This window comes from Equus przewalskii, chromosome 23, assembly GCF_037783145.1.
Source record: "Equus przewalskii isolate Varuska chromosome 23, EquPr2, whole genome shotgun sequence".
NCBI lineage: Eukaryota > Metazoa > Chordata > Mammalia > Perissodactyla > Equidae > Equus > Equus przewalskii.
Window position 1 is genome coordinate 15,735,788 of NC_091853.1, and position 26,423 is coordinate 15,762,210.

Sequence of the window (26,423 nt, forward strand, 5' to 3'; positions counted from 1 at the left end):
AAAAAGACTGACTTCCATCTCTCTCTTCTCTCTTTCATTTTCTTTCTTGGTTCACTCACTCTGGCGAAAGACATGTCACGTGCAGCACTATGGAGAGGCCCATGTGCCAAGGACCTGAAGTCTCTTGCCAACAGTCACGGGAATGACTTTGGGAACAGAGCCTGCAGTCCCTGTCTTCATGGACCGCAGCCCTGACAGTTGACTGCAGCCTCCAAAGAAACTCTGGGGCAGAGCCACCCAGCTAGTCACTCCCACACTCCTGATCCTAGGAAACTGTATGAGATAATAAGTATTTGCTGTTTTAATCTGCTACTTTTTTGGGTTAATTTGTTATGCAACAATAGATAATGTACTTACAATGCCTTCAAATGATATGCATCCCTCAGGGGTGAACAGAGAGGGCTGAGCTCCCTGAGGATTGGAATCCAGCTTTAGGACTCCTGTACATGAAGCTGGAGCCTTCAAACATAGGGAACTGTTTCTCTTTAACCTGGAAGAAATGAGTTCTAATTCACTTTATGATGAAATATTCCTATTGCTACTCATACTGAAATGTGGCCTCATAGTTTTTTTCACTCCAAAAGAAATGCTGTATTGGGCTGGCCCCGTGGCCGAGTGGTTAAGTTTGCGTGCTCCGCTTCAGCGGCCCGGGGTTTTGCTGGTTCAGATCCTGGGCACGGACATGGCACTGCTCATCAGGCCATGCTGAGGTGGCGTCCCACATGCCACAGCTAGAAGGACCCACAACTTAAAATATACAACTGTGTACTTGGGTGCTTTGGGGAGAAAAAAAGAAAACTAAAATCTTTAAAAAAAAAAAAAAAAGAAATGCTGTATTAAGATATGGCTTGTTCATTTCTTTCAGACTTGTCCAATGCACCTGACTTTCGGAATTAAACTGTGAACCTTGATGACAAATAAGTAATCACAAATCGGAAAAATATTCTTATCCTCCAAGAAAGCAAATTCAACTCTGAACTGCTTCATTTCACTATTGGACATGATGGTTCACAGCACAGAATTCCAAATCGGGAGAAATTTCAGGGACGTCTATAGCTTATCTCAGGCTGATTCTGTAAGAATCGTGTCAATTTCCAAGGCAATGAATCACTTAATGCCAGATAGTCTAAGTACACTCCCAACTGTCCCCTCCCAAGGGGAAGGGAGGAACCTGGAAGACTCAGCTGCTTCCAGAAAATAGCAATTGGGATGATCACGCCCAGAGGCCCAGCATTTGGGATCAGAGAGAGGAGGATATTTCTGGACCAGATAATTTGGGATTAACTGCAGGAATGGGGCAGCTCATACACAAACCATTAACATCTGAGATTAATGCTTGTGAATAAACTGCACCCCACCTCACCCCCATCCCACCCCAAGCTTCCATCCACTTTCTTTAGCTAGTGATCCTGGTAATGACTTTTCTCTGACAATTTAATTCAACAAACATTTACTGAAGGCTTACACAGCTAAGTGCCTTAAGTGAGCCAGGCCGCAATATATTTATATAAAAATGATAATAGGTTGGCAGTTTCTGGATCCTAAGCCCACCTAGGAATAAGTCTGGTGGTAGGTTGTATGGGGAGGAGAAACCCAGAACATTCTTTTTTTTTTTTTGAGGAAGATTAGCCCTGAGCTAACATCTATTGCCTATATATAACATCTTCCTATAACAGGAAGACTGGACCTCAGGGGCCGGCTGTTGGCACAGCAGTTAAGTTCGCAGGTTCCGCATCAGCAGCCTGGGGTTCGCTGGTTGGGGTCCCTGGTACAGACCTATGCACACCGCTTGTCAAGCCATGCTATGGTAGGCGTCCTACATATAAAGTAGAGGAAGATGGACACGGATGTGAGCTCAGATCAGTCTTCCTCAGCAAAAAAGAGGAGGATTGGCAGCAGATGTTAGCCCAGGGCTAATCTTCCTTAAAAGAAAACTAAAAAAACAAAAAACACCCCCAAAAGACTGGCCCTGAGCTAACACCTGTGCCCATCCTCCTCTACTTTATATGTGGGATGCCTGCCACAGCATGGCTTGACAAGCGGTGCCATGTCCACACCCAGGATCCCAATCGGCGAACCCTGGGCCACCAAAGTGGAACGTGGGAACTTAATCCCTGCGCCACTGGGCCGGCCCCCAGAACATTCATTTTTTTGATCTTTTCCTTTAGAGGAGGCCCTGGGGAAGTGGATTCTCCTATTGCATTGTCTCTCTAAACTTAGCTCTTAATGTATCGCAAATTCCTTCCCAGGGACCAGACAAGTGTTTACTTCTTCCAAAAAACTCCTCCTTCCTCTCCTCTACTGATATGATACTGTACTTCGCTACAGCGTTATTTGAGTAGACTTACCAAAACAGCTCACAAAGTCGTTTGAGGATAAGCTAGTACACATAGCAACAGGACCAGAGGTCCCAAACTCTGGGTGACGCCAATGACACTCTTTCAGCTGTAAGAGGAGGAGGGACACGCAGAAGAGGGAGAGAAGAATTTCCATTCACTTGACCCCCCCTCATTCATATTCATATTCATTCATATTCATATTTGTTCATATTCATATTCATAGGTTTGCATGAAAACATCAAAAACAGTTCTTATTTAGCCCCCATTTTATTCCATTTTGGAAGTCTCTTTTTTTTTTTTGAGGAAGATTAGCCCTGAGCTAACATCTGCTGCCAATCCTCATCTTTTTGCTGAGGAAGACTGGCCCTGAGCTAATATCTTCCTCTATTTTATGTGGGACGGCTGCCTCAGCATGGCTTGCCAAGCGGTGTGTAGGTCCACACGTGGGATCTGAATTAGCAAACCCCGCACTGCTGAAGCAGAACATGTGAACTTCACTGCTGTGCCACCAGGCCAGCCCCTGGAGGTCTCTTGAAGGCCTCTTCCATTTAGTGTCAATAGAGCAGTATAATAGTCACAAGGGAGGAGTTATTCTGAACTTTTATTGAGAGGCAAATGCAGGAACCAGCCCCATGGCTGAGTGGCTAACTTCGCGTGCTCCGCTGCGGTGGCCCAGGGTTTCGTCAGTTCGAATCCTGGGCGCGGACATGGCACTACTCATCAGGCCATGCTGAGGCAGCGTCCCACATGCCACAACTAGAAGGACCCACAACTAAGAATATGCAACTACGTACCGGGAGGCTTGGGGAGAAAAAGGAGAAAAATAAAATCTTTTTTTAAAAAAACAGAAAGGCAAATGCGGAAGGCTTCCAGGCAGAGTTTAGATTTAGTGAGAGTGTGCTCACTGGAGTTAAGTCAACAGATATGCTGACTGTGTCATACGGTAGAGAGGTTGAGTAAGCCGAGATGAGTTGCAATCTCAAGACAATCTGAAACCCATGAGAAAGAGGACAACTTGCGGAGGTCCAAGGCTCCCGAAAATCAGCTCATCAAATGACAACAGGAACTGCGTGGATACTTCCTCTGTAACACGGGACTAGGACACCACCCGCTTACATCAGAGGGGCTCTTGGCAGTGAACCACAGGCAAATACTCAACAGCTGTTAGTGCCTAGAACTTCCCATCCATAAAGCACAGGGAGGGTGGAATGAGAAAGGGTTGGCTGGGGCCGGCCTGGTGGCACAGTGGTTACGTGCACATGTTATGCTTTGGCGACCCGGGGTTCGTCGGTTTGGATCCCCGGTGCAGACATGGCACCACTTGGCACGCATGCTGTGGCAGGCGTCCCACATATAGAGGAAGATGGGAATGGATGTTAGCTCAGGGCCAGGCTTCCTCAGCAAAAAGAGGAGGATTGGCAGCAGTTAGCTCAGGGCTAATCTTCCTCAAAAAAAAAAAAAGAAAGAAAGAAAGAAAGAAAGGGTTGGCAGTACAAGCAGGCTTTTTAAGAATGCTTATATCTTCTATGTCCTGCCTTCCTGCCCCTGGTGATAGCTTCTCAGGCCAGTGAATTCTCGAGTGTACTGCTTCTGGAAGAGATATTCATAAGTTCCAGTCTCCTTTATAAGATGTTCCATCTTGGGTAAAAGGTTCATGTAGGATACTTGCATTGTGTATCTAACGTGAACACGTATACATATGCCCACAAATATGGTTTATGTCTGTATTGTGCATATGTGTATGAGAATTTATCTGCAGATTGTAAAATCAAGGATGACATTTTTTCCTAATGAGTGGTTGGTGATTGAGCCAAAGGCTATAAAATGGCAGGGCTCTAATCGGCTCTAATTGTTTACAGTGGCAATTCACCTGAAGCCTTTAGAATTACATGATGAATTACCACTTTATATTAGTTATATCTCATAAAGCAACACGAGGCTCTTGGCAGCCTGACTCCAGCCAGAACTGTCATGCCAGCAGTCTTTAAGCTCAGTACAACAGAACGTCACCTTCGTGCCATGACCAGAGTTAAAACGCAGGCAAATCACCAGGACCTCATGGGTTTCACTCCAAGCAATCAAGCTGTAGGCTTAGAGCTCACAAAACCGATTTTAAAAAATAATGCATAAGCACGCACTGCAGACACCGTGACAGGTCTGGGGACAGAGTGGTGAGAAAGGAAAGCGGGACCCCTGCCTTCACGAAATTTACAATCAGAAAGGCCTGAGTGATGAGCTTTCTCTGGGATAGCAAGTTACTTTCCAGACTTTGCACAGTCTGGGTGTCAGGGCCAAGCAGTAGCTGGGATTAGCTAAAGGAAGCCTTTGGTGAGATTTTTGGAGGCCCAGCACCAACACTTTGTTTAGGAACTTTTTTTATCCACTGGCATATCTACCCAGCAGCACACATCTGGCTTGTTGAAGGGTCCCAACAGTAGCTGTCCCAGGAACTCCTTAGATCCTCTATCAGCTCCCTGACATCCGTCTATTACCTTGTGCTGTCATTAAGCTCTTATCTAATAACTGGCAGGACTAGATTAAGGGAACTCATGTTTAAAATGGAGAACTCCTTTTGTGAATACCAGCCTGTCTCTTTAAGGCTGAAGGCTTGGCTGTCATTCTGTTTAATCTGTCACGGACAAAGTTATCATGTAACCCTGTTAAATGAGCTATAAAAAACACCTTAGAAATACAAGGGGATCGCACTGTAGGCCGAAGCTAATTCTAGGTAAGAGGTTGGAGAAGGAAACATACTGGTTGTTCCCACCTAAGTCCTGATATTAATTTAGAATTCCTTCTCATGTAATCGTTGTTGGGGAATTAGTTACAATCAGCAAAAAATCAAAGTGTCAGGTCATTGCTTCTTCAATCCAGCGCTGGCGCTGTGCAAAATACACCCTACCAAGAACTGTGGGGGCGACCCAGTGAAGGGAGGCCAACTTGGGCTCGGGAGAGGGAAGCAGAACTTCAACTGAAATAAGGATAACCACATAATTGATGGGGAAAACGCTGAGTGACAGAGGGCACACTTAAGATGCATGCTGGAACAGGTGCGAACTGAGACTTCACCCAGCAAACCAACAGGTAAGATCATCCTACACTGAAAATTAGGATTATGGCCAGGAGCCAACCTTCCCAGAAAAACAGATACCTAGTCTTCCGTAAGACTAGAGCAAAATATACATTTGCCCAAAGAAAACTCATCTCTAAGTCTGCTGTAATAGGCCCCAGCTACCCCGAAGCTGGCAGAGGACACTACCTTTGACAAACAGTAATTACTCCTGCCACCGTACCTGGCACCTTAGTGTTGGACGAGTAAGTGCTTTTGCTAGAGGTCTGTGCGCAGCGCCGTGGAACAGGAGGGAGCTCCGAGCCAGCCTGGAGTGGAAGGCAGCTAAGGTACTCATAAGCCGGGATAAGGTGGAAGAACTGGCACGTAAAGGGACCAAGAGCAAGGGACAGGGAGCTTTTGGGAGGAACATCAGTGGTTCACTGGGCTAGCGCAAGGAAAGGCACATCCAAGGCCAGCCCGGAGCACAGCCAGCCTCAGAGGCCTTAACCAGGGTAGCAACGTGGTCAACATTTGCTGTTTAGGTGAATCACTGGCAGCTGGGCAGATGATGATGAAACTGAGACCAGCAAGGATAGTGAGCCCAGTTGATAGCACATGAAATATCCTCGGCTGCTATAAAATTAAGCCAGAGGAGTGTTCAAAACAATGTGAGAGCACAGTAGGTGAAAACCAAGCTCTGGAGCACGGGGAGGGGACGGTGGGTGTGTACTCTACTACCCAACTCTAGGGCTGGGCTATGCCTTAACACAGAGACTCCACTAGATAGGGGGAACAGCTGATCAGCAACATGATTCAAGATTTTTAAAAAATTCCAAGAACAGGTAAACCTGAGCTTACTTTGCCTCTTAAAAAAAACTCCTTTTTTGGTAGGCAAGAACAGGCTGAAATAGCACACAGGGTCTTAAAAGAATCACAAAGAATCAAGTCAGAAGAGATCTTACGAATGTTAGGTTGATTTATAAGAGTTGCTCTGGGCAGTTAACACAGCTTGTTTACAATGAGGAGTTATCTAACTCCGAACATACTGTACATGGCAATCACAAGTCGTCACGGCAAGAGAAAGCCACAGCTGGCCTGCCGCCGCCAGCACAAAAACAGCCACAAACAGTAGGGAAAGCTTAGGGCCGAAGGTGGGGTTTGTTTTTTATTATAAAAGAAAAAATAACTCCTCAGGAATCTTAACAAAGGAAAGGAATATTTCCCACTCAGAATAGACACCAGGATACAAAATTACAAGTGTTTGGCTCAGTCCTGTCCCCGTCGCCTCAGAGAGCAGAGATGGGAAGGAGACAGTGGGAGCAAACAAGCAATTCTGTAAAACAATGACTTAGAAACCCTACAAATGATTAAAATCTAAACTTGTTTTGCTTTTTTAAAAAAAAATTTTAATATATCAAAAGGCCTGCTTTAGTGACATGCTAGTCCCACCAGAAAATAACCCCCAAACCCCCTTGTCAGTAACATGCTCAAGTTGACCAGCCAACTCATATTTCTAACCCCGTGTGTACAAGTACATGTGCGTCTTTTAAACCAAAGCCCCGGGGCTGGCTGACTGCTGCCACCTGTTAACCGAAGTGCCCACCCGTCCAGAAGGGTGGGCAGGGCAGAGAAACCCCTAAGTGGTAGCAAGGGAATAAGAGCCTCCAAGAACCAACTTTTCAAGCATCACCTCCCTCACCCCACGTATGACATCCCCATGCCTAACCAGACTACTCGCCCCAGATTTGGCTCCCGGTGACCAGAATGGTTTTTCTTTCAGGGAAAAAAACACACATTTCTGCACACCTGTATATATAATTTTTTTGTTTTTCCATTTAAATATAAAAATACTACTCTGCTTTGTGTTATAAATGGAGGACCAAGCAATAAGAGCTTTTTCTTCTAAGGTAGGGCTGTCCATCCGTTTAGGCTGAGCTCTCTCGGCCTCAGGTGAGGGCATTCAGCCCCAGGCAAGGGAGGCACCACGCTAGGAGGACAGGGCGTTTTCCTTTGTGATGCCCATCCTTCTTTCTCCCCCAATCCTCACTTTTAACAGAAAAATGGAACTTCCCACTAAGAGGGGAAATCCTAACCTAATCAGAGAGTAAGCCAGGCCTCTCCCCATTCAGCTACCTTGAAGAAAAAGTCCTTCCTCTCCGTCACAAATGCTACGCTCTCTGTCCGGATAGCTACACCTATTGGACAAATACACCTGATTAAATGGAAGCAGTGGTTATGTCTCCCCCCCGCCACCCCACTAACGCACTAGAAAGCCTCAGTGATAGGAAAAAAGGGGGTGAGGGTGTGTGAAGAGATTAAGAACGTGACCCCTTCTATCCTGGCCAAAAAAAGCAAGAGATTAACTGGGCACGAGGAATTAAAAAAAAAAAAAAAAAGACCTTGATATTCCACCCTTTGAGTTACAGCTATTAGGACAATTGAGAGAGGGGCGACAGTGGGAGCAGGATGTAGAATTAGGAGCGGGGTTTGATGGCTGCAAGTCTAGTCCGCTTAGTTTTTGTATTGGAAGGGCTCATCGCCAGTTTCGTTGAGAAGACACGTGCGGATGAGGGCTTCTGTCACCGAAAAGGGGTCACAGTTGGCAGAGGGGCGACGGTCTTCAAAGTAACCCTTCTTTTCCTGGCCGACAGTCCGGGGAATGCGGATGCTAGCACCACGGTTGGCCACGCCGGCAGAAAAGTCGTTGATGTTGGAGGTTTCGTGGAATCCAGTTAGGCGCCGGGCATTGTCCAAGCCCCCCTTGGGATCGTAGGCTCGGATGTGGTACTGGTGCCGCTTGCTCAGTTTCTCGATGGCCTCCTCGATGTACCTAAAGGAAACAGAAAAGATGAGCATCTGACCTGTCCTCAGGAAATCTGCCCTTCAAGGTCGGAGGAGCAGGTCTGGATCCAAGAATGGAGAGTGACTCATCTATCAGACTGTTTTCCAGTTTCCAATTCACTGAAACACAGCCCAAGTAGAAGAAATATTCCACAAGGGCAGCAACTCTACCTTGTTACCTGTGTGTCCCAGTGCTCAGAAGAGTGCCAGACACACAGCAGATGGTATTTGTCAAACAAAAGACCCTAATTAAAGCCTTTCTCCCACCCATAAGCATTAAGTTCATTCACATGCTTGTATTGTCCTAATTTAGTTCTTACTAGATTTTCAAATGCATTAATCTATGTCATCTTCTCCCATCACCATCCTTGAATTCTATTCCTAGAGAATTTTTTAGTGCTTTTCAAATAGGAACAAAAGGATAGGAATAGAAGAGAATTTTTGAAGCCAAGTGCCAAGAGCTAAGGTACTGGCTAAGAAGTCTGGTTTACTCCTCCCCAGAACATCAAATCCTTGGCAGGTATTCTTGAAAAGAGAGAAAGATGGCCCCAGCAGGAGAAGGCACTCACTTCAGACCACACTCCTCTCGCATGGCCTTGGTGCTGAAGTTGGTGTGGCAGCCTGCACCATTCCAGTTCCCAGGAATGGGCTTAGGATCGAAGGTTACTATCACTCCAAAGTCTTCACACACACGATGCAAGATGAAACGGGCCACCCAGAGATGATCTCCCATGTCGATTCCTTCACAGGGTCCTATCTGGAATTCCCACTAGAGACAACAAGAAGGGAGGCCTTTGAAATAAAGCAAACTGCTCACCTCAACTCAGAAGCTCTGAAATCTGCTCTCTTCTCACCTCTGCTCCAACCCACCCTTTAGGCTTTGGATTGAGCAGTGGTGCATCAGCGGCCCTTGCTAGCACAAGTCCCGACTTGCCTATAGGTGCAGAAAGTGATGGACTAAAGACATTTACCTGGGCAGGCATGACCTCAGCATTTGTCCCTGCTATCTTGACGCCGGCGTACAAGCAGGCCCGGTAGTGAGCCTCCACAATATCCCTGCCGTAAGCTTTGTCTGCTCCCACACCACAGTAGTATGGACCTGCAGAGGCATCAAGACAAAGTGTCAAGAGACAGGACACACCCAGAAAAATCCCTCTCCATGTAAGATGCACACACCAAAGTCAGAAACCAGAAAGCTCTTGACACTTGCTTCCGGAATCACTTTCCCTGCCTTCACCTGGGGGGGCGGGGGTGTGTGTATGTGTATGCAGGGGGCTCTTCTTGGCCATATCCTCGGTGGAGCCAAAGGTTTTCCCTCAACGTTAATGTTGAAACATCTATGTCTGGATTTAGGTAACATGAGGGCTCTTTACAGTATTGTTTCAGCCAATCTCAGGGATATTCCCAGAGCTTTTTGATTCACAAGGAGTCACGCCCATCTCTGGGGAGACTGTCCTCGCTAATAAAGCAACTGGGGAGGAAGAGGTTCACCTCTCACCAAGGGGACTTACCTTGGGGCCCAGGGAAGCCGTTGGAAGGCCAACCAAAAGGGTGCCCATCTGTGCCCATGAGCGTATATTCCTGCTCCATTCCAAACCAGGGGTGCTGGTTGCTCACCATGTCCATTATCCGTTTACAGGTATGCCTTAAGTTGGTCTCTACAAAAAGAGAAATCAGCACGCCATTAGGGACGTACGAACAAATATAGTGAAGCCCAGTGGTGACGGGAAAAAGATCTTTGGATTCCACGCAGCTAAAGTGTTGATGATGAGATGAACGGACCCAGTATAAACCTTTCTGTGTCCCATCAAGATGAGAAAAGCTGCAATTATACATCTGTAGGGAGGCTCCCCAAAGCCTTACAACTAAACTCGGTTACAACCAAGTCACGTGACAGTGGTTCCAGAACAGAATAAGTTTTCACCATATCTGCACGCTGGCCACCTCCCAAGTACCAAATGTCAGGCACTTAAACCCTCTAATCACTACATAGCTGCTTCTAGGTGTCAGACTTATTCCTGGTTTCTCAGACATTCAGAGCCAAATCTACAATTTTTATTGAGAGGATCATTTGTCTATTCGGAGCCTTACATTCCAGGTGAGAAGATTAAGTGCCAAGTTATGTAGTGCAAAAGGAAAACAACGTGAAAACGAGAGGAGCTCAACTGGAAACAATTTCCAAGCTAGAAGGGAACCTTAAAACAAGTAAACAGACGTATTACTGACTGCTTAACTCTGTCATACGAACCATTTTCAGACCTATGGATTTAAGGAAACCCACAACTGAGTCTTCACAACTCAGTTGTGAGGTGGGTCTTCTAAGCCTCCTTTTTTACAGATGAGAAATGAGGCTCAGAGATGTCAGGTGGTCTGCCTCGGTTACAGGGCCAGCAGCAGAGCCAGGAAACCCATGGTGTCTTGGCTTCAGAGTTCCTGCCCCTTGACATAGTAGGATAGCGCCTCTCAAAACAAAGGCAAGTCAAGTCTAGAGTCACTCAGTGACTTGCCAAAAGCCTCACTGGCAGAGTGCAGCACGAGACTCCAGAGAAATGAGACTTCATCTGAGTTTAAGACGATGAAGGGCTGAGAAATGGGAGCAACGGGCATGCCAGACAAAACCCAAAGGTACAGCTACAACAACCTCAAGGTGAATGTTATGTTCTCAATGAACCCAGATGCTCACGTTTCAGTCAGTAGACGGATGGAGAAAGAAAACATGTGGTCTGGAGTGAAATAGCAACCAGTATTTGATGTACAACTGTTCTCAATTATTTGCACATTTAACTCATTTAATCCTCAAAACAACTTTACGAGATGGATTTTTATTATTTTCCCCATTTTAAGTTCAAGGAAATGAAAGTATAGGGGATAAATAACTTGCCCAAGTTTACAGCCAGTAAGGGGCAGATGCAGAATCAAATCCAACATTCGAACTTCAGAATCCACGTTCTTAATACACAGGCAGGGAGGAGGGCTGTCTCACGGGGGACTCCACTGGCTAACAAATTTAGGAGAATCCAGTGTCATTTTACGAAACCAATAGGGGAGACCAAGGGAAGATGGGCCACACCACCTGTGAATGAGGAAGTCCAGGGTGGAGAGATGCACGTCCAATCCCCAAGGCTCCTGAAACAGTTCTGAGACAGTCCTGTCTTCCCAATACGGATTTGGGAACATCCTCTCCCTCTCCTGAATGGCGTTCACGGACTGCGGTGGGGCACCCACACCTATCCCATACACACCTGCAGGCTTTCGGTTGTACTTGAAGACTTCACAGAACACCAGCTTGTTGGGGTCCTTGCGGAAAGGGTCCCGAAACATGGCAGCAGGGACGAGATACATGTCACTGTTGGAGCCTTCAGACTGAAAAGTACTAGAGCCATCAAAATTCCACTCGGGCAACTCTGGGGAAAAAAAGAAAGGGGAAAATTAAGTTACAAATGCACAGAAGCTTTCTAGCAAAGATACAGCTCCTCACTCATCTTTCCACCTCTGAAGACCTACACTCTCCTCCAAAGTCAGTGACGTATGACTGCCACTATTAATACGCAAACCCTGACGTCTGTACACGGCCTTACAGTCTTTCCTATCTGAGTGCAAGACCATTGCGTTACTTCCTTAAAAGAACTAACAATCACAAGAACAATCTAAGAATGAGCTTTCCTCCCTAAATAAGTCTACCGGACACCAAGGAGACAAACTGAAGTAACCTGACATCACCAGTAAGTCAGTCAGCATTTAAAACATTGAAATAGGAGAAACAAAGATTCCAATTCCCCATTAGGCCAGCTGCGTACCTTCTTTCTCTAATTCATCCCCTACACTGCGTCTGCGGACTGCCCTAGCTCAAGTCATATCCTTACTTTGTAGATGAGCAAACAGACGACTAGCAGGATGTAACTTATTGAAGGATGCTTCTATATCACTTACCCACTTTTCCTACTATGTTTTATAGATTGGTTTCTTCATCTCTCCAGTTAAGTATGAGTTTGCCGAAGGAGAGACCAAACTCTTACCTCGTACCCCCAGTGCCTGTCTAATGCTCACCACGGAGCGGGTTTACAAATATGCTCTATGTCTAGTCAATCGTTCATTCACTCAAACGTGCACATTATCAGAAGAGTAAGCCATCCTTAAAGTAAAGTAAGGGGTGATAGTTTTTCTCCACTGGCCCCTTTGCAGGACAAAGGCTATGGCCTTGTTCTAGATCGAAAAACGAACTCTTCCATAACAGCTCCAAGTGGGATAAGCAATCAGATGGCTTAAGAATTTCCAAAAGTGGCATCAACTAAAAACAAAGGAGTGGCTGGTCCTATTAAGAAACCACTTTAGGGCGTTTGCTTTGCATTTAGAACCCCAGCAATATGACTGAAACAGTCTAAGGAGTTTGTAAAGTAGATGGCACAGGCAGGTCAGACAGAGCAGTGGTTCTCCAAGTGGGTTCTCAGGGTGCCTCAGCGCCAACTAAGTAGGGATGCGCAAGTCAGCAGTCTCTAGTCCCCCCAGCCCCCCAAAACAGACTTTTACCCTTTCTTCTTCAATATACTAGCTTACACGCAAGATCCCACTTAAATAAAGGAGTCCATCGTTGCTATGCTTTGAGGCAGTGTAGGAGCTTCACGTTGACTGAGTAAGTCTGAAAAAGCCCGGCCTTAGAAAAGCCTTACAAACAGAATAATCAAGAGGCTAAATCTGGCGACTTGACCTCAGGCTGCAGCCCACCTCCCGGCTGCTCCCACTCCACCCAGCCTCTCACCTTCTACACACTTGGGCTCACTGTCCAGGGTCCGGGTCTTGCAGCGCAGTCCTTCTCCAGTGCCGTCAATCCAGATATACATAGCCTGGACTTTCTCACCCTGAGGCAGGGACATGTACACCTGCTTGATGCCTTTGTTCAAGTGGGAACTCGCCGAAGTGGCCATGGTGGAAGATGTTCTGGAGAGAAAAAAAAACAGAAGAACGCTGACTTCAAACTGATCCTCTCCATGAGGACAATTAGATCAAGAAGTCACAGTGGGAGTGGTGGCTCCTCCCTTTGGAAGTCCCACACTCAAAGGGGAATTGTTTTATCTTTTATACTAAGATGCTGGGGGGAAATACCTCAAAAAACAAAAGAAAATACAAAAGTTCAGACACAGAGTTCACAGAAGAGATAGCGTCTCCCAATAGAAGTAAAATCCAGCCACAGAAAGGCTTGGCTGCTCCGTTCTGTTCCTGGGTGAGTCCTTCCCTTTTCCTCGTAGCCTAAGGGGTGTCTTATCCCAAGAGGTAAAAATAGCTGATTCAAGCTAGGTTCCAAGATGCACACTGCGATAATTTCCATCAGTCTGAGGCAAAGTTCTCCCTTCAGAAGGTATTTTAAGTTTGAGAATGACATTCCGAGATTTCGCTAGAGCACTTATCAAAGTAATTTCAGAAATCCCCACTTCTAAATCAAAAAGATCTGGCGTTTCAAAAGCTGAGGCATGCTAAAAACTACAAGCCACCACCACAAAACCTCTGAAACTCTGAAGCCACAAAACCAGCCTCAACACGAGCTTCTCCCTCCCTCCCCCTCAGTGGCCCACGGAGAAAGGAAAGGGAACACATTGTTCTCCTCCAGTGACTTGGGCAACTTTCTGAAGTACAGTGGCAAAGTTTCTATGGGCAACCGGCCATGTTTGCCCAGCTGAAAACAACTGCTTCTCCCTCCAACAGCCTCACCCTTCCCCCGGGGGAACGAGAACCTCGTCTGTCAAGTCGTGTTAGAGGAGAACCAATTCCTTTGCCTACTGAGTCTAGAAGATTCGGCTGGTCAAATCCCACCCGCGCCCCTACCCCTACCTTTACCAGCACAATCCGGATCCTTCAGCTCCCACTCAAAGCTACAACCCAGTGTCCATTCCTCCCCATCTGTTACAGCTCTAACGTCAAGCCACACTTCCTCCCTTAGCCTGGGATCCCATCTCCTGCTCTTCTCCAAGGATGACAACAGCCTAGTCGACTGTATCAACTGGTGCCGCCGCGGTGTCAAGTTTACCCGCTGGGGAGAAAAACGGGATTCTGCAGTTCTCAGCTGTCTTTGTCGTCCTCCCTGCCTCCTCACTCACCCCAGCCACAGAAGATCAACTGGATCGCTGGTGTTGCCCTCTTTAGCCCGTCTCCTTTTGGATCTGTGTGCGCGCCTCTCCTCCCCCTCCGGCTCTCGGTGGTCCACGCACCGGAGCTTTCCGGGCGAGGGAGACGGAGAGGGCGACGGGGACGGGGACGGAGAGGGAGTCAGAGAGCGATCGGGATCCCACCGGGACGTGCAGGAAGACGCAGGCTGGGACGTCTCGGTCTTAGGCTTGCCCCGCGATTTCTCGCCGGAGTTCACTGAGTAGGCGACGAAGCCGAAGCAGTTGGAGGGGGACCGGGGATACCGGGACTCCAGGTGGTCTTCATCTTCCCTCGCGGTCTTTTTCGCAGACTGGCGGCCGGGGGAGGATCCCCTCTTCCCGCCCCCCGGGCAACTGGAATAATCCACTTTGAAAGCAGCCTTTTCCTACTGAACTGTCTCGAAAGTCTGCGCCCCGCCCCTCGGGCCCCCGTTGGGATCTCAGGGCCTCGCCCAAGGGGCCATCCCCTCCGAGGGCCGAGGCTGGGGGCTGGGGGGGCAGGGGGGCGTGGGGCGTGGGTGGCAGGAGGTTGAGCGCGCCGCGGCTGCCCCTGCCCGGCCAGGCCTCCCCCGGGTGCGCCGCGGCCCGGGCTCCGCATTGTTCAGTCACAGTGCAGGGCCCCGGGACCCGCGCACCGGCCGGCCGGCCGTCCTAACCACGCTCGCCTCAACGGGCGTCTGAAAGGTGCTCCAGACCACGGCGATCCCTAGGGCCAGGCTCCCGCAGGAGGCCACCTGGCCACTCCAATCAGAGCGCATACGACACGGCCGAGCGGGGGGCGCAGCGCCCGGGCAGCGGCTCCCCAACTCGCCACGCCAAGCAACCTCCGGGGAGGGCGCTTTGGGCCGCAAGCAGCGAAAGAAGATCAAAACAACTCCCCGCCCTCCTCGACGCCTGGCGACGGGCGCACCCACAGTCGGCGACCCCGAGCCGCCAGCAGTTCTAGGCGGCGGAAGGAAGCACGCGGGAGGGCGCGCAAGCCGAGGCGGAGAGGAGGGGCCGGAGGTGGGAAGGGGCCGAGCCCAGCCGAGGGCAAAAGCGCGGGCGCCGCGGGCACTTCGGCGGCGAGGGCGGCGCGCATCCCTCCACGGCCCCCGGGCGGCCGGGCGCTTACCTGAGCGGCGAGCGGGCAGCAGGGCGGGCAGGCTGCGAGAGCGAGGTGCGGAGTGGAGAGGAGAGGAGGCCGCGGGCGCTGCTTAATGGTTCCCCTCTTCTCCCATTCTCGGCTCTGCAGGGCCACCCGCAGCCCCGCACCCTTTATCGGCGGCCAGGGCCGCCCCCGGCGCCCTGATTGGCTCCCAGCAGCCGGGAGCGGGCGGATCAGCTGATGCGCGCCCGGGCACCGCGGCCATTGGGCGAGCAGCCGTGCCGGCGCCGCCGGGTGGGGGCGAGCGGGCCGGGAGAGAAAGAAAGAAAGGGAAAGGGAAAGGGCCGGGGGGAGGGGAGGAAGGGCCGGCTGGCTGCGAGCGGAGGGCCGAGTTCCTGCCGGGAAGGACCCCGCCTGCCCGGGGCCCTCCCCGCAGCCCCCGTCCCCGGGTCTGGAGGCGCCCAGCACACCGCCCCCGGCCCCCGCCCCTGCTGCCCTCAGGTTGGTCAGTTTTGCAGGCGATCCTCTCTTTTACGAAGTCATGCTGCAGACCCCAGAGCTCCCTGAGACAAATCTGACCCACGGGAACAGAATTTGGCCTTTTGTTGTTAGAGAACCTCCGGCCCCTCTTCCCGGCGCTCGTGTCCAGTTTGAGAGGGAGCGCGGGGCGCGGGCCCCTGGGAAGCCCTGGGCAGCCTGGGCAATGGCGCGGGCCTGCGGACAGGGCGGCGCAGAGAGGGGACCGCCGAGGGTCGGCCTGGAAGAGCCCCCTCCTGGCTCTCAGTGGGTTGGGGGAAGCGAAGGGAAGTCTGCGATCTCATGTTTGTGATCAACATGCTGTGTTTATACTGCTTTTCAAGTAATTTATTGCGCCTTTTTAGTCTGAAAAATGAGAATTAGTACCCCTTCTTCCTTTCAGCCTTGCTGTGATGGTTGAGGAAATGTGTATGTGAACACAGTCGTGAAATGGTTGCTTGTCAACATGATCAATAATTGTATGTGCATTAATTAATTTATATACACACATATATTTTCATCGCTACTAGTGCTATTAGTTGATCATTCTATTTTTATTACCTGAAATCCACCTGATGGTGTCTAGCTTTTATTGCATCTTTCAGGAGCCCCAGTCTTTGAGATGTTTTTGTTTGAAGACCAAGAAGTCATGCTTCCAGTGCTTTTGCAGGAGAAAGGAAAGAAGTTTGTTCTTCTGGTTGTTTTTTGTACCACAAGTATGGAAAAGAAACGTTGCCTGTGACCACACACACATAACTTGGCTTCTTCGGTCAACATCCCTTGCCTTTAAGAGTGTGTCTAACACTGTAGTGCTTTAAAGTAACAGATGCAGCATTCATCTCAAACACAGGGACTTTGGGTGTGTTTCAGACCGATGACAATCCGGACTGGGTAAGGTGCCTTGCAGGTGTAAGAGATTCCATGTTAAGTTTCCCTGCTGCGTGTTGAAGCGTTATGATGTCGTGGGTGAAGGCTGGGCTTCAACTGAGACAAACTAGGTTCAGATTTGGGCTTCACCTCTTACTAGCTTTGTGCTGGCTTAGTGACTTAGCCACATGAAGCCTCAGTTTCCTGCTTCCAAAATAGCTACCTTGTATCTTGTAGGGATGAATTGGGATAGCATATGCAAAAGAGATCAGGATAGTCTCTAGAACATAGTGAATATTTAGAAAACAGTAATATAATTATTATAGGCCAAGATAAACTGGAGAGATTGGATTATATCTTTCTCCATAACAACCCATTCAGTACAACTTTCTAACAGTGTGATGTTCCACTGTTAGTTTTATGAGAGTGGGCTTGGACCTGGTAATAGAGTGAGCGGTCCTCATTCCATTTTCTTCTATCAAGTCTTAAAGAGGTTGAGGAGAGAGAGTGGAGGAGGGGACAGATGATGTTCTGGTTTTTAAAAAGATGGTAATTTCCAGATGCCAAACTGCCTGAGCATAAACCAGAGCCTTCTACTGCACTCAGCACCATTAAGTTCCCCGAGCAGGTTGTGTATCTCCCGGGAGTGTCCAGGGTGAGTGTTCAATAAGTGATGTTTGTTGACCACACAGAAATGACAGCGGCATCATCAAGAGAACATGTGCTTTGAGTTGCCTTTCCAAGAATGAGAATGGATTTGCTTTGATCCATTCATGTGACCAGGGGCACACTCTGTGAGGGTTAGGAAAGTAATACATGACCACTGAGTCTTTCAGGAGGGAACAAGAGGCCTCGTCCTCCTCAGGCAGCCCCCTACTTACTTAAACCAACCGAATTAGGGCCCAAAGGAGTCCAGGGACTGATGAGGAAAGCTTAAAGGAGTATGAGGGAAGAAAAAGCAGAAGAAAGTCCTTTAGCTAACTATTTCGCCCCCAGAAACCCAGGCTGTACTTTTAGAGAAGTTAAAAGTAGAACAGCCTGTGTCACCCAGTTTGACTTTGCTGTGTCTGCTGCCCTTTGTTCTCCTCCTTCTTCCCCAAATTGCCATCCACCCCCATCCTCCACCCCCTCCATAAAAAGAGCATTAGAATACTTGAACCCATGAACCCTTTTGTCTCTTAGTACACCCTGTGTCAAAGCTGACAGGGGGCTCCATTACACGTGCTTTGAAGTCAGGTCTTTCTAGTTAGAGTAGCTTTGTCCAAGGGGTGGATAGAGTCGGGGAGCAATATTATAGGTAAAGATTTTGTTCCAAACCTCCAGAAATGCCCAGAGACTAAAAGCGTTTCGTGAATGTTGTTCCGTTTCCTGAAGTAAAGGCCTTGTCTTGGGTGGGCTTTACCTGCGAGTTCTCTCAATTTCTTTCTTTCTATTTTAAAGGACTCATTCTCCCTCTGCAGGTCATAAGCCCTTATCTAAAATGACAGATGTGACATTCATCTCAGACAGGGACTTTCGGTATGTCTTTCCCAGGGTCTGTGTGGGTGCCTTGCACTCATTAGAGACAAGATTTGGGGGAGGGCTCAAACACACCCAAACCTTCAACCATAACATGCAGTGTGGGAAATGGAGTTTTCCCTATATTTGAATGATTTCAACAGGCATTCAACTAAACCCTTAACCTGGGCTAAAGAGACCCAGCTGAGACCCAGGCTTGAGGAACACCCTGGAAACCCAACCCAGAATTGTCAACTATTCTTTTTTTTTTTTTTTAAATAAACCAACACTGGTTCTTTCCGAAAGAGTAGATCATAGTATAATCTTAAAACAAAACAAAAATAAAACAAAAAGAAGAAAAGAAACAGCCTTGGAAGTTAATGTCATTACTCTTAAGCCAAATTTTGAGGCGAAGCTGCAGTTAGCCAAGCTTTCAAATTTCCCTCTGCACAATTAAAGAAAGACTAGGTTTTACCTCAATTCATTATCCAACACTGAACACACAGGAATGGTTCTTTACATCCTTTCTGATTGTTTGATATTCTTAAACTCAGGTTAGGAAATTAGAAGTTCAAATCTCAGCTGTGTTTCTTTAGCCTGATTTGAGTTTTGTTGAAGACCTCTTGAAATCATTCGAATATGGGGAACACACCATTTCCTGAACTGCACGTTATGACTGAAGGTTCAGGTCTGTTTGAGCCCTACCCCAAAACTTGTGTCTAATAGGAAACTGCTTAGAGTAATTAAGTTCATCTTAGCTGACAACATGGGAAAATAAGTCTTCCTGAGGAAATTAAAGCTGTGCAATTCTAGAATTAATCTTCACACCATTCTGTCTTATTTAATTTTTTATTGAGGCCACATGGGTTTATAACGTTATATAAATTTCAGGTGTACAGCATTATGTTTTGACTTTTGTATAGGCTACGTCATGTTCTCCACCCAGTCTAGTTATCCTCCAGCACATACACGTTGCCCTTTGACCCCTTTCGTCCTCCCCTCTCCCCCTCTGGTAACCACTAATCTATTCTCTGCATCTATGTTTTATCTTCCACATATGGGTGAAATCATACGGTATTTGGCTTCTCTGTCTGACATTTCTTATTCTATCGTAGAGGTGAGGAAGCTGAGGCCTCAGTGACTTGGAGGAGCTAGCTGAAGTCACCTTTGTGCAGCATTTCACAGCCTAATGTGCTTCCAGGGTGTAACTCCCTTGAGAGCCTTTTTCTGCTTCCCTTCCTTCCCATCTCCTCAGGCTGTGGACGAGGCATTCTGAGCCACCACCTCGAAAGCACTGAGATCCCTACTCTACCCCTGAGGAAAGTACCCGGTGCAGGGACTAACCGGTTTACCTCTCAATCCGACATTGTGTCTCACCCAGTGCCTTACATACAGTGGATGTTCAGTTTATTCTTTGTGAATAACTAGATTACCAGAAAAAGAAACGCTTTATGGCAGCTTCTCTGTAAAGGATTCTTTGGAGATCATTTTGCCTATTTAATAATCTGTCCCTAGTTTCGTTGTGCTGTGAATCTGGGATTTTTTTTTATAGATAAATTCTGTTCCTTATTTTCAGTGTATATATGAATCCTTGTTCTCTAGATTGATTGGAACATTATTGAAGCTTATTAAAAAGTTTAGGAAATTTAGCATTGTAGTCAAAAAAGATCACAGTGTGTCCTTTAGCGCTTTTCCCGAAGATATCCTCAACTGGATCCACAGCCCTTCCTCCCTCACCCCCCATCCCATTAGTTGATTTGAATCCCTGTTTACTTCACATTCACATGCCAGATTTTAGCAGGAAACAAACAGTCCACAGATATGTTTTCTGGATGCTTGGGCAATACTTAGGCTGGTTCTGTACTTTTCCTGACCTCCTTTCCCCTCCTCCCAGTTCTTTTAAACCCTTTCTTGAGAGACTTGTTTACAGGGTTGGAGAGCTAAAGGCTTGGCTGGGGTGGCGTGAACGTAGTGCCCTCTGGTGGAGTTTTGTGAGAAACTCTTCCCTACGAGCTGAAGAGGGGAAGATTTTTTTCTCGACTGGCCTTCGAAGGCGGGGGGGGGGGGGGGGGGGGGGGGTGCCTCTCCGTTACATCTGAAATATAGTAAATTAAGAATTCGTAAGCTTATTACCTACACCAGATATTTAAGAGATGTTATGTTGGGGTAATCAATTGATTACCAGAGGTTTGGCTATCAATATAAAGTTAGCCCTCAAATGACTAGAAGTGGGCAGCTTGCTTTTTCATCATCTCCCGTCAATGCGTGCGAGAAGTGAATAGAACAGGAGGCCCCTCGAGAAAGGTCACTGAAAAGCCCCTAGGAACCAAGAGTTAAGGGGAAATGGCAAGGATCAGAAATCTTGGTCACAAACAAGTCTTTCCGCAGCTCCCACTCGGATCCCAGCCCAGAAATTTAAGACCTAGCCAGAAGTTGAGAGCCCGCCAGACTCTCACTTCCAGAAAGACTAGAGGGTGGGGGCTGGGGATGGACAGAAAGTGGGACATAGACTCACCCTTTGGGGGGGTCTAAACTATTTACACTGAGCGGCAGCTGTAGCTGGGCCTTCTGGCTGAACTTTTTTTCTTTCTTTTTTTTTAACAATTCCATTTTGAGGATCACTGCCTGCTCCATTGCCTTTAGCAAAGTCACTGTGTCCCGGAGGACACAGTCACTGGCTTGAGTCAGACACACCTGCACTTGAATTCCTGTCTTGCCTCATACCAGCTGTAAGACTTGGGCAAGTGAGCCTGCTGAGTCTCAGTTTTCTGGAGGTTCCTTATAGGAATGCTTGTGAGAATTAAAAACAATAACAGAGTAAAGTGGATTTTGTTATCCCAAGAACAAGGAAGCAAGTGGGCTCATTACTAAGGAGATGACTCAGGCTTCAGGGCTGTTGGTGTTTTCCAGAGGCTCACAGAACCTCGGACCCATGTGGCAACACGTTTAGAAGGAACAGGTGTTGGCGGAGATGCTGGAAGCAAATAAGCCTTCATTAAGCATCACCTATGCTACATATTTGGCACACACATAGGAAATGATGTAACTTGGATATGGCAAAGTCCTTACCCTTTAGGAGTCTACACTTTAGGTGGTGAGGAAAAACCTCCCCAAGGGAAATGATTTCAGAAACACAACAAAGCAGAGTCTATCAGCTGTATGAGCAAATTATCAAAGCGGGTTTAGTATAAGTGCCTAAGAGTTCCCGAACACGGGAGTCAGCGAGAGCTCTTGGAGAAGGCCCCCTTGGGGGTGCTCATTGGGGTGCAGGCGAAGGTAGGTTTTATGCTGGGTACCAAATAACATGGTAAAAATGTGATTGTGGAATGGCTTTCTGTGAGATGCAAGGGAGTGAAATTTGCAAAGATCCAAGGATAAGATCTAGTAAATTACGTGTGCAGAGACTGCGAGGGCGGAATAAGTAAGCTTTGTGAGGAATAGGAATAATAAAATATGATGTGGGGGAAGTACTGAGGCATTTGAAGTCTATAAAAATTTGGATTCTACAAATTTGAAATGTTACTATATTAAAGCATTGGTAAAGTCTCACTTTATTGATCTGAATTTGAAAAGAAGCCAATCCTTAAAAAGAGGGGCGGGGGAGAGTGGGGATCAAAAACAACGTAATTTCAATGAATATAAATTAATTATAAATTCTGATTACGCTACTCCCACATGGTGGCGCCACATTGGCAAGCAAACAGATGTACCCACTTTTCTTTATCAGGATGACATTTGAATGATTCCTGTTTTGAATTGTGAGAAATCATTATTCCCTCAGGTACAGGGCGGTCGCTTGTGCCCAGAGAAGAGGCTGCTGGCGTCATGACTGCTGGATTGTGTTCTCTTTCCTTCTATTGCCTTCTCTCCCCACAGGGCTTTTCTTGCACACTTAACTATTCCCCTGGTCCCCCACCACCGCCCACCCACCAACCCCATCAGTGTCCCTTTCTCAGGCTTCTCTCTCTTCATCTCCTCAGCGATTAGCGGTTCCAGGGACAGGAGATGTACCAGCAGATGGAGACCACCTGCTCTCCTTCATGTGGCCATTACCTTCCGTGGGGACCAGAGAGGGTACAATGGCAATGTCTGAGAGAACACACAAGGAGGAAGATGGAGTGGACCATGTGCCAGGCATCTAGGTTCTGTCTCAGGGCGAACTCTTTGAAAGGAGAAGAGCCTGTTCTTCTTTCTCTGCCTGCTCCCCTTCCTGCAGCAAGTTGTAGAGGGATCCTACAGTGCTCGTGGCATATGGAGCTTCTTTAGTCTCCATGAGCTTCAAGCTGGGACTGTGACAACGATGCCAAAAGAAAGAGACACCATAGATTCCCAACAGGCACAAAGCATTGATCATCAAATGCCAGCAGAAGAAAGTGGTGATAAACATGATGTCGCTGATGTCATCGTCCTGCCATGGGTAGCCCGTGACGGGTCTGTACAGAATGAAGGCTGCCTGTATCAGCCAGGAGCCCATCAGGAGAAACAGAAAAGTCTCGATCAGCGAGAGGTAAAACATTTCAGGAGCCCAGAGCTCTACAGTCAACACCAGCATCAGCAGAAAGACCACCAAGATGAGCAGAGAATGAGTCTGCAGCTCCACCCCTGATGAGTCCTGAACATGTGACACCAGCAGCAGCAGGAGCACATAGAAGGTCAGGACCAGGGTACCTTTTTCTAGGAGTACACATCTCTGAGGCAGCAAGTTCTTACTCGTGACATCTGCACAGCCATTGAGGCTGAGGAGGACGAACATGGTGAGGTGCTGCCACTCTTTGGGGAACATAAATCTCGGTGGCAGCTCCCTGTTCATCAGCTTCAACCCTCCTGTGACACAGCTGATCTCATAAGCTATCAAGAGGGAGCCAGTCACCATCTTCAACAAACCTCTATAGGATAGTTTCCACAGCCTGGCCCATCTTCCCTTATTCCTGAGAGGGCATGAAGAATACAGGAGAGAGTCATTGAATATCGCAGCTTTGGAGACCACTATTGCCTGATACAGTCCATAGAAGACTAGAAACAGCCCTGGGTACATATGACCGATAAAGTGTCCCATTGAACTGCAGAACTCCCTAACGTAGGAGAGAAGACAAAGCTCGGACACGTCCACACCTTCTGGAGCCACTTCAGGTTCTAGGCTCTGGAAAGAATTGCCTTCCACCAACTTTTATCATCTTACCCCACCCACTGCTCCCCCACAGACAGGAAATGTCTCTTGAAACAAGCCTACGCCTTTGATGGCCTAAAGCCTCACTGTTCCATTCCATTCTGGTACATTGGAAACTAACTGGCTTCTGCCAAAGAAGAAAACTGGTGCATGTGCTTGCAGGGGCTCCCCTCTATGGCCCTTGAGGTGCTCTGATCACACTTGTCCCTTTCTCCCGTGGCTTCCTTCCCCTTGTGCTGCCCAGCACCCAGAGGAGGGGGTGGCGGAGCATGAGATGGGGGTAGGGGTTGCCATGGTGTCCAGAGGAAGCCAGGACACTTACAAACCCTTGAGTATCCTTCAGTACTTCTCAGACATAACTTTGGTTCACTTGTAAGTTTTTCTTTTTGGACACATATATTTATAAACATTTGGCTATGTGACCATGTAATTCATACTTCCTGCCTATCTGACGTCTGTTCTTCTCTTACAGACACATTCTGAAGATAACCAAGAAAGCTCCCTTCACCTCTTCCTTTTACCTCTTCACATCCCCACTCCCTTCCCTCCACTTCAGCATCTCTACTGGCCAGTAAATGGATGTGAAATTTACCCTTTGATATTGATTTTAGGGACTGTGGTGGTTTCATAGTATGTCAACCTAACTAAGCTTGAGCACGTTTCCCAGAATTTGCTTCCCTGTGTGGCTCCAGGTTGGGTTGGCTACCAGAGAAATTTACTTGAGCATCTGAAGGTGGAAGTCAAGCAGCAAGCTAAGCATTCTCTGAGGATGTAGGGTGCCAGGTGCCACTGTAGCTGTCGCATCCCGTCACTGAGCTGCTGGCTCACTTCCTTGGTGAGGCCTACAGCTCCCTCAGCTTCTCTTAGTGTGAAGGGTACCAGTTGCTTCTGCAGGTCACCTGCCACTGAAGTATGAGGTGGTGAGAGGCAGACACGGGCTCCAGTTGGTCCTCATGGCTTTCAGTATGTCCTTGCTCTTCCCTCACTTCCTGCCTGCTGATCTGAGGCCCCTTCTACAGCAGAGAGGAACCAGCCTTCCACAGACTTCTTCACTACAAATGTGTAAGTTCTGATAGCCATAAGAAATCCATATTCCGTATCACTCTGCTCCCATGATCCATCTCTCAGCAATGCAAGGGATTAAGGTGTAATCCTTCACATTCAGATACTGTTGAGAGGAGTGTCTCCAGTGAACTGGTGTTGGCCATGAGAATTAGCCCATCAGATTCATCTATCTATCACTTAACTACCGTCTAATGTGCCCTCAGAAGACAGTGTCCTGGGTATTGGGTAGCAGCCAGCAGAGTACAAGGCAGAGAGGATGGTGGAGAACAAGGTACAGGGAGTGGGAGGCATGCCCGGGGCCCACAAATGCTTCTGGGTTTATTGCAGGAGCTACATGGACTGGGAGTTTCTCTGTTGGTGATAATTGTGGTGAGGGGAGAGGGAGTTCGTCACTCCACTGGAACCATGCTGACGTCACAGTCTTCTGTATAATCAGCCGTCCTCACAGTGCAAGCAATGGTGTGGGGCAGAGAGGCAGCACTTACGTGCTGACAGCGCCCCTAGTGGACAGGAGAATTTCTAGCCAGATCACAACACTGCCTCTGAGCCCTCACTCCCATACAGAGATGGACTCTTTCTCAAGTCCACTGAATTCCAGGGACATTAAGTTTCTCTGCCCTTGAGGATGGCAATAATTCAGATTACTTCTTACTATTGAGAGATTTAGTGGGGCTGGAAATTTGAGTGTGAATGCAGATTGGAAAGACAAAGCTTAATTGTTTTTTTTATTATTTACTTATTTATTTATTGAGGAAGATTAGCCCTGATCTAACATCTGCTGCCAATCCTCCTCTTTTTGCTGAGGAAGACTGGTCCTGAGCTGACATCCGTGCCCATCTTCCTCTTCTCTATATATGGGATGCCTACCACAGCATGGCTTGCCATGTGGTGCCATATCCACACTCAGGATCTGAATGAGCGAACCTGGGGCCAGTGAAGCGGAACGTTCAAACTAAACCGCTGTGCCACCGGGCCAGCCCAAAAGCTTAATTCTGCTTTCTGAAGGGATTTTCTTGCTGTAAATTTCTATTTTATGTGTTTTTATTCAATTAATATATAGTCACTTAGAAAAATCAGGTGAAATATATAAGCAAAAAGGAGAACATTAAAAATCGTCTGTACTCCATAATAGGGAGGTGGCCATTGTCACCACTGAGTATAGAAACATAGTTTCAGGAAGGCAGCATGAGGAAGTGGAGACGCATTGGCTGGGAGTCAGAAATCTGGGTTCTAATTCCAGTTCCCCCGGGATTGCTGATTGTCATACCCCTTAGCTGAAAAGTTGGGGTTGAACTTTCTGTTAAAGTGAAAATAAAAGGACGTGAATGTGGTTGCACAGTAGTGAGCATCTTTATCTCCTGTCTCTCTCCCCCTTTTGGTGTATTATCCAAACCCTTGGAGCACACTGCAGAGCTCAGGACTGAGAAGGGGAAACTCTGAGCGACATTTCTGAAGTGAGTCAGGGAGGAGAGAAGCCTAGGGGTTCCTTTGGTTTGGGGTTGCTCTGGGAGACGCACAGGGTCCATTGCTCCCCTGAGCATCAGCAGGGCCGGGCTGGGAAGCACGTGGCCTGCAGGCCTCAAGAGGAGCTGCGTTCGATCACTCTTAATGTTGCTCCTAGTCCTTCGAGGCTGTGGTCCAAGTGAGGCAGGGGCGGCAGAGCTTCCTCCAGCTCCCGCGCTCCCCCCCAGTTCCTGGCAGCTGCGAGCTGGTTCTCAGTGGCCAGAGGAAGGGAGAGAGAACAGCAGCACTGACCCAACAGCAATGCGAGGTTGAAAGTGGCACGTATGAGGACAAGTAGCCCCACTTACGCTCCCATCTGGGATGCTCGGGCCCCCACCTTGGCCTGGCACCA

At 48.0% G+C, this 26,423-nt stretch overlaps 2 protein-coding genes across 3 annotated transcripts; both read right to left on the bottom strand.

Annotated features, from left to right (window-relative positions):
• Positions 1–6,349: 6,349 nt before the first annotated feature.
• Positions 6,350–15,909, bottom strand: GLUL (glutamate-ammonia ligase). Of its 2 annotated transcripts, none has more exons than XM_008521530.2 (7): positions 15,484–15,909; positions 12,989–13,167; positions 11,475–11,636; positions 9,744–9,890; positions 9,204–9,331; positions 8,802–9,001; positions 6,350–8,221 (listed from the first exon to the last, which is right to left on the bottom strand). In XM_008521530.2, exons 2-7 carry the CDS (start codon positions 13,152–13,154, stop codon positions 7,903–7,905), a joined length of 1,122 nt encoding a protein of 373 aa, XP_008519752.1. In that variant the 5' UTR covers positions 13,155–13,167; positions 15,484–15,909; the 3' UTR covers positions 6,350–7,902. The 2 variants fall into 2 exon arrangements, with proteins under 2 accessions (XP_008519752.1, XP_008519761.1); XM_008521539.2 differs by having other exon boundaries at positions 14,322–15,601.
• Positions 15,910–22,303: 6,394 nt separating this feature from the next.
• On the bottom strand, positions 22,304–25,901 carry LOC103551871 (transmembrane epididymal protein 1A-like). The gene has a single exon (XM_008521552.2). It carries the CDS (start codon positions 23,390–23,392, stop codon positions 22,487–22,489), a length of 906 nt encoding a protein of 301 aa, XP_008519774.2. The 5' UTR covers positions 23,393–25,901; the 3' UTR covers positions 22,304–22,486.
• Between the last annotated feature and the right edge of the window lie 522 nt (positions 25,902–26,423).

Bases quoted from the DNA above. Each gene is read 5' to 3' on its own strand.
- GLUL (XM_008521530.2), bottom strand. From the start codon at position 13,154: ATGGCCACTTCGGCGAGTTCCCACTTGAACAAAGGCATCAAGCAGGTG. The intron at 11,637-12,988 runs GTGAGAGGCTGG...TTTTTTCCCCAG, and splicing joins TGAGCCCAAGTGTGTAGAAG to AGTTGCCCGAGTGGAATTTT. The intron at 9,002-9,203 runs GTAAATGTCTTT...TGTTGTCTCTAG, and splicing joins CTGAGGTCATGCCTGCCCAG to TGGGAATTCCAGATAGGACC.
- LOC103551871 (XM_008521552.2), bottom strand. From the start codon at position 23,392: ATGGGACACTTTATCGGTCATATGTACCCAGGGCTGTTTCTAGTCTTC.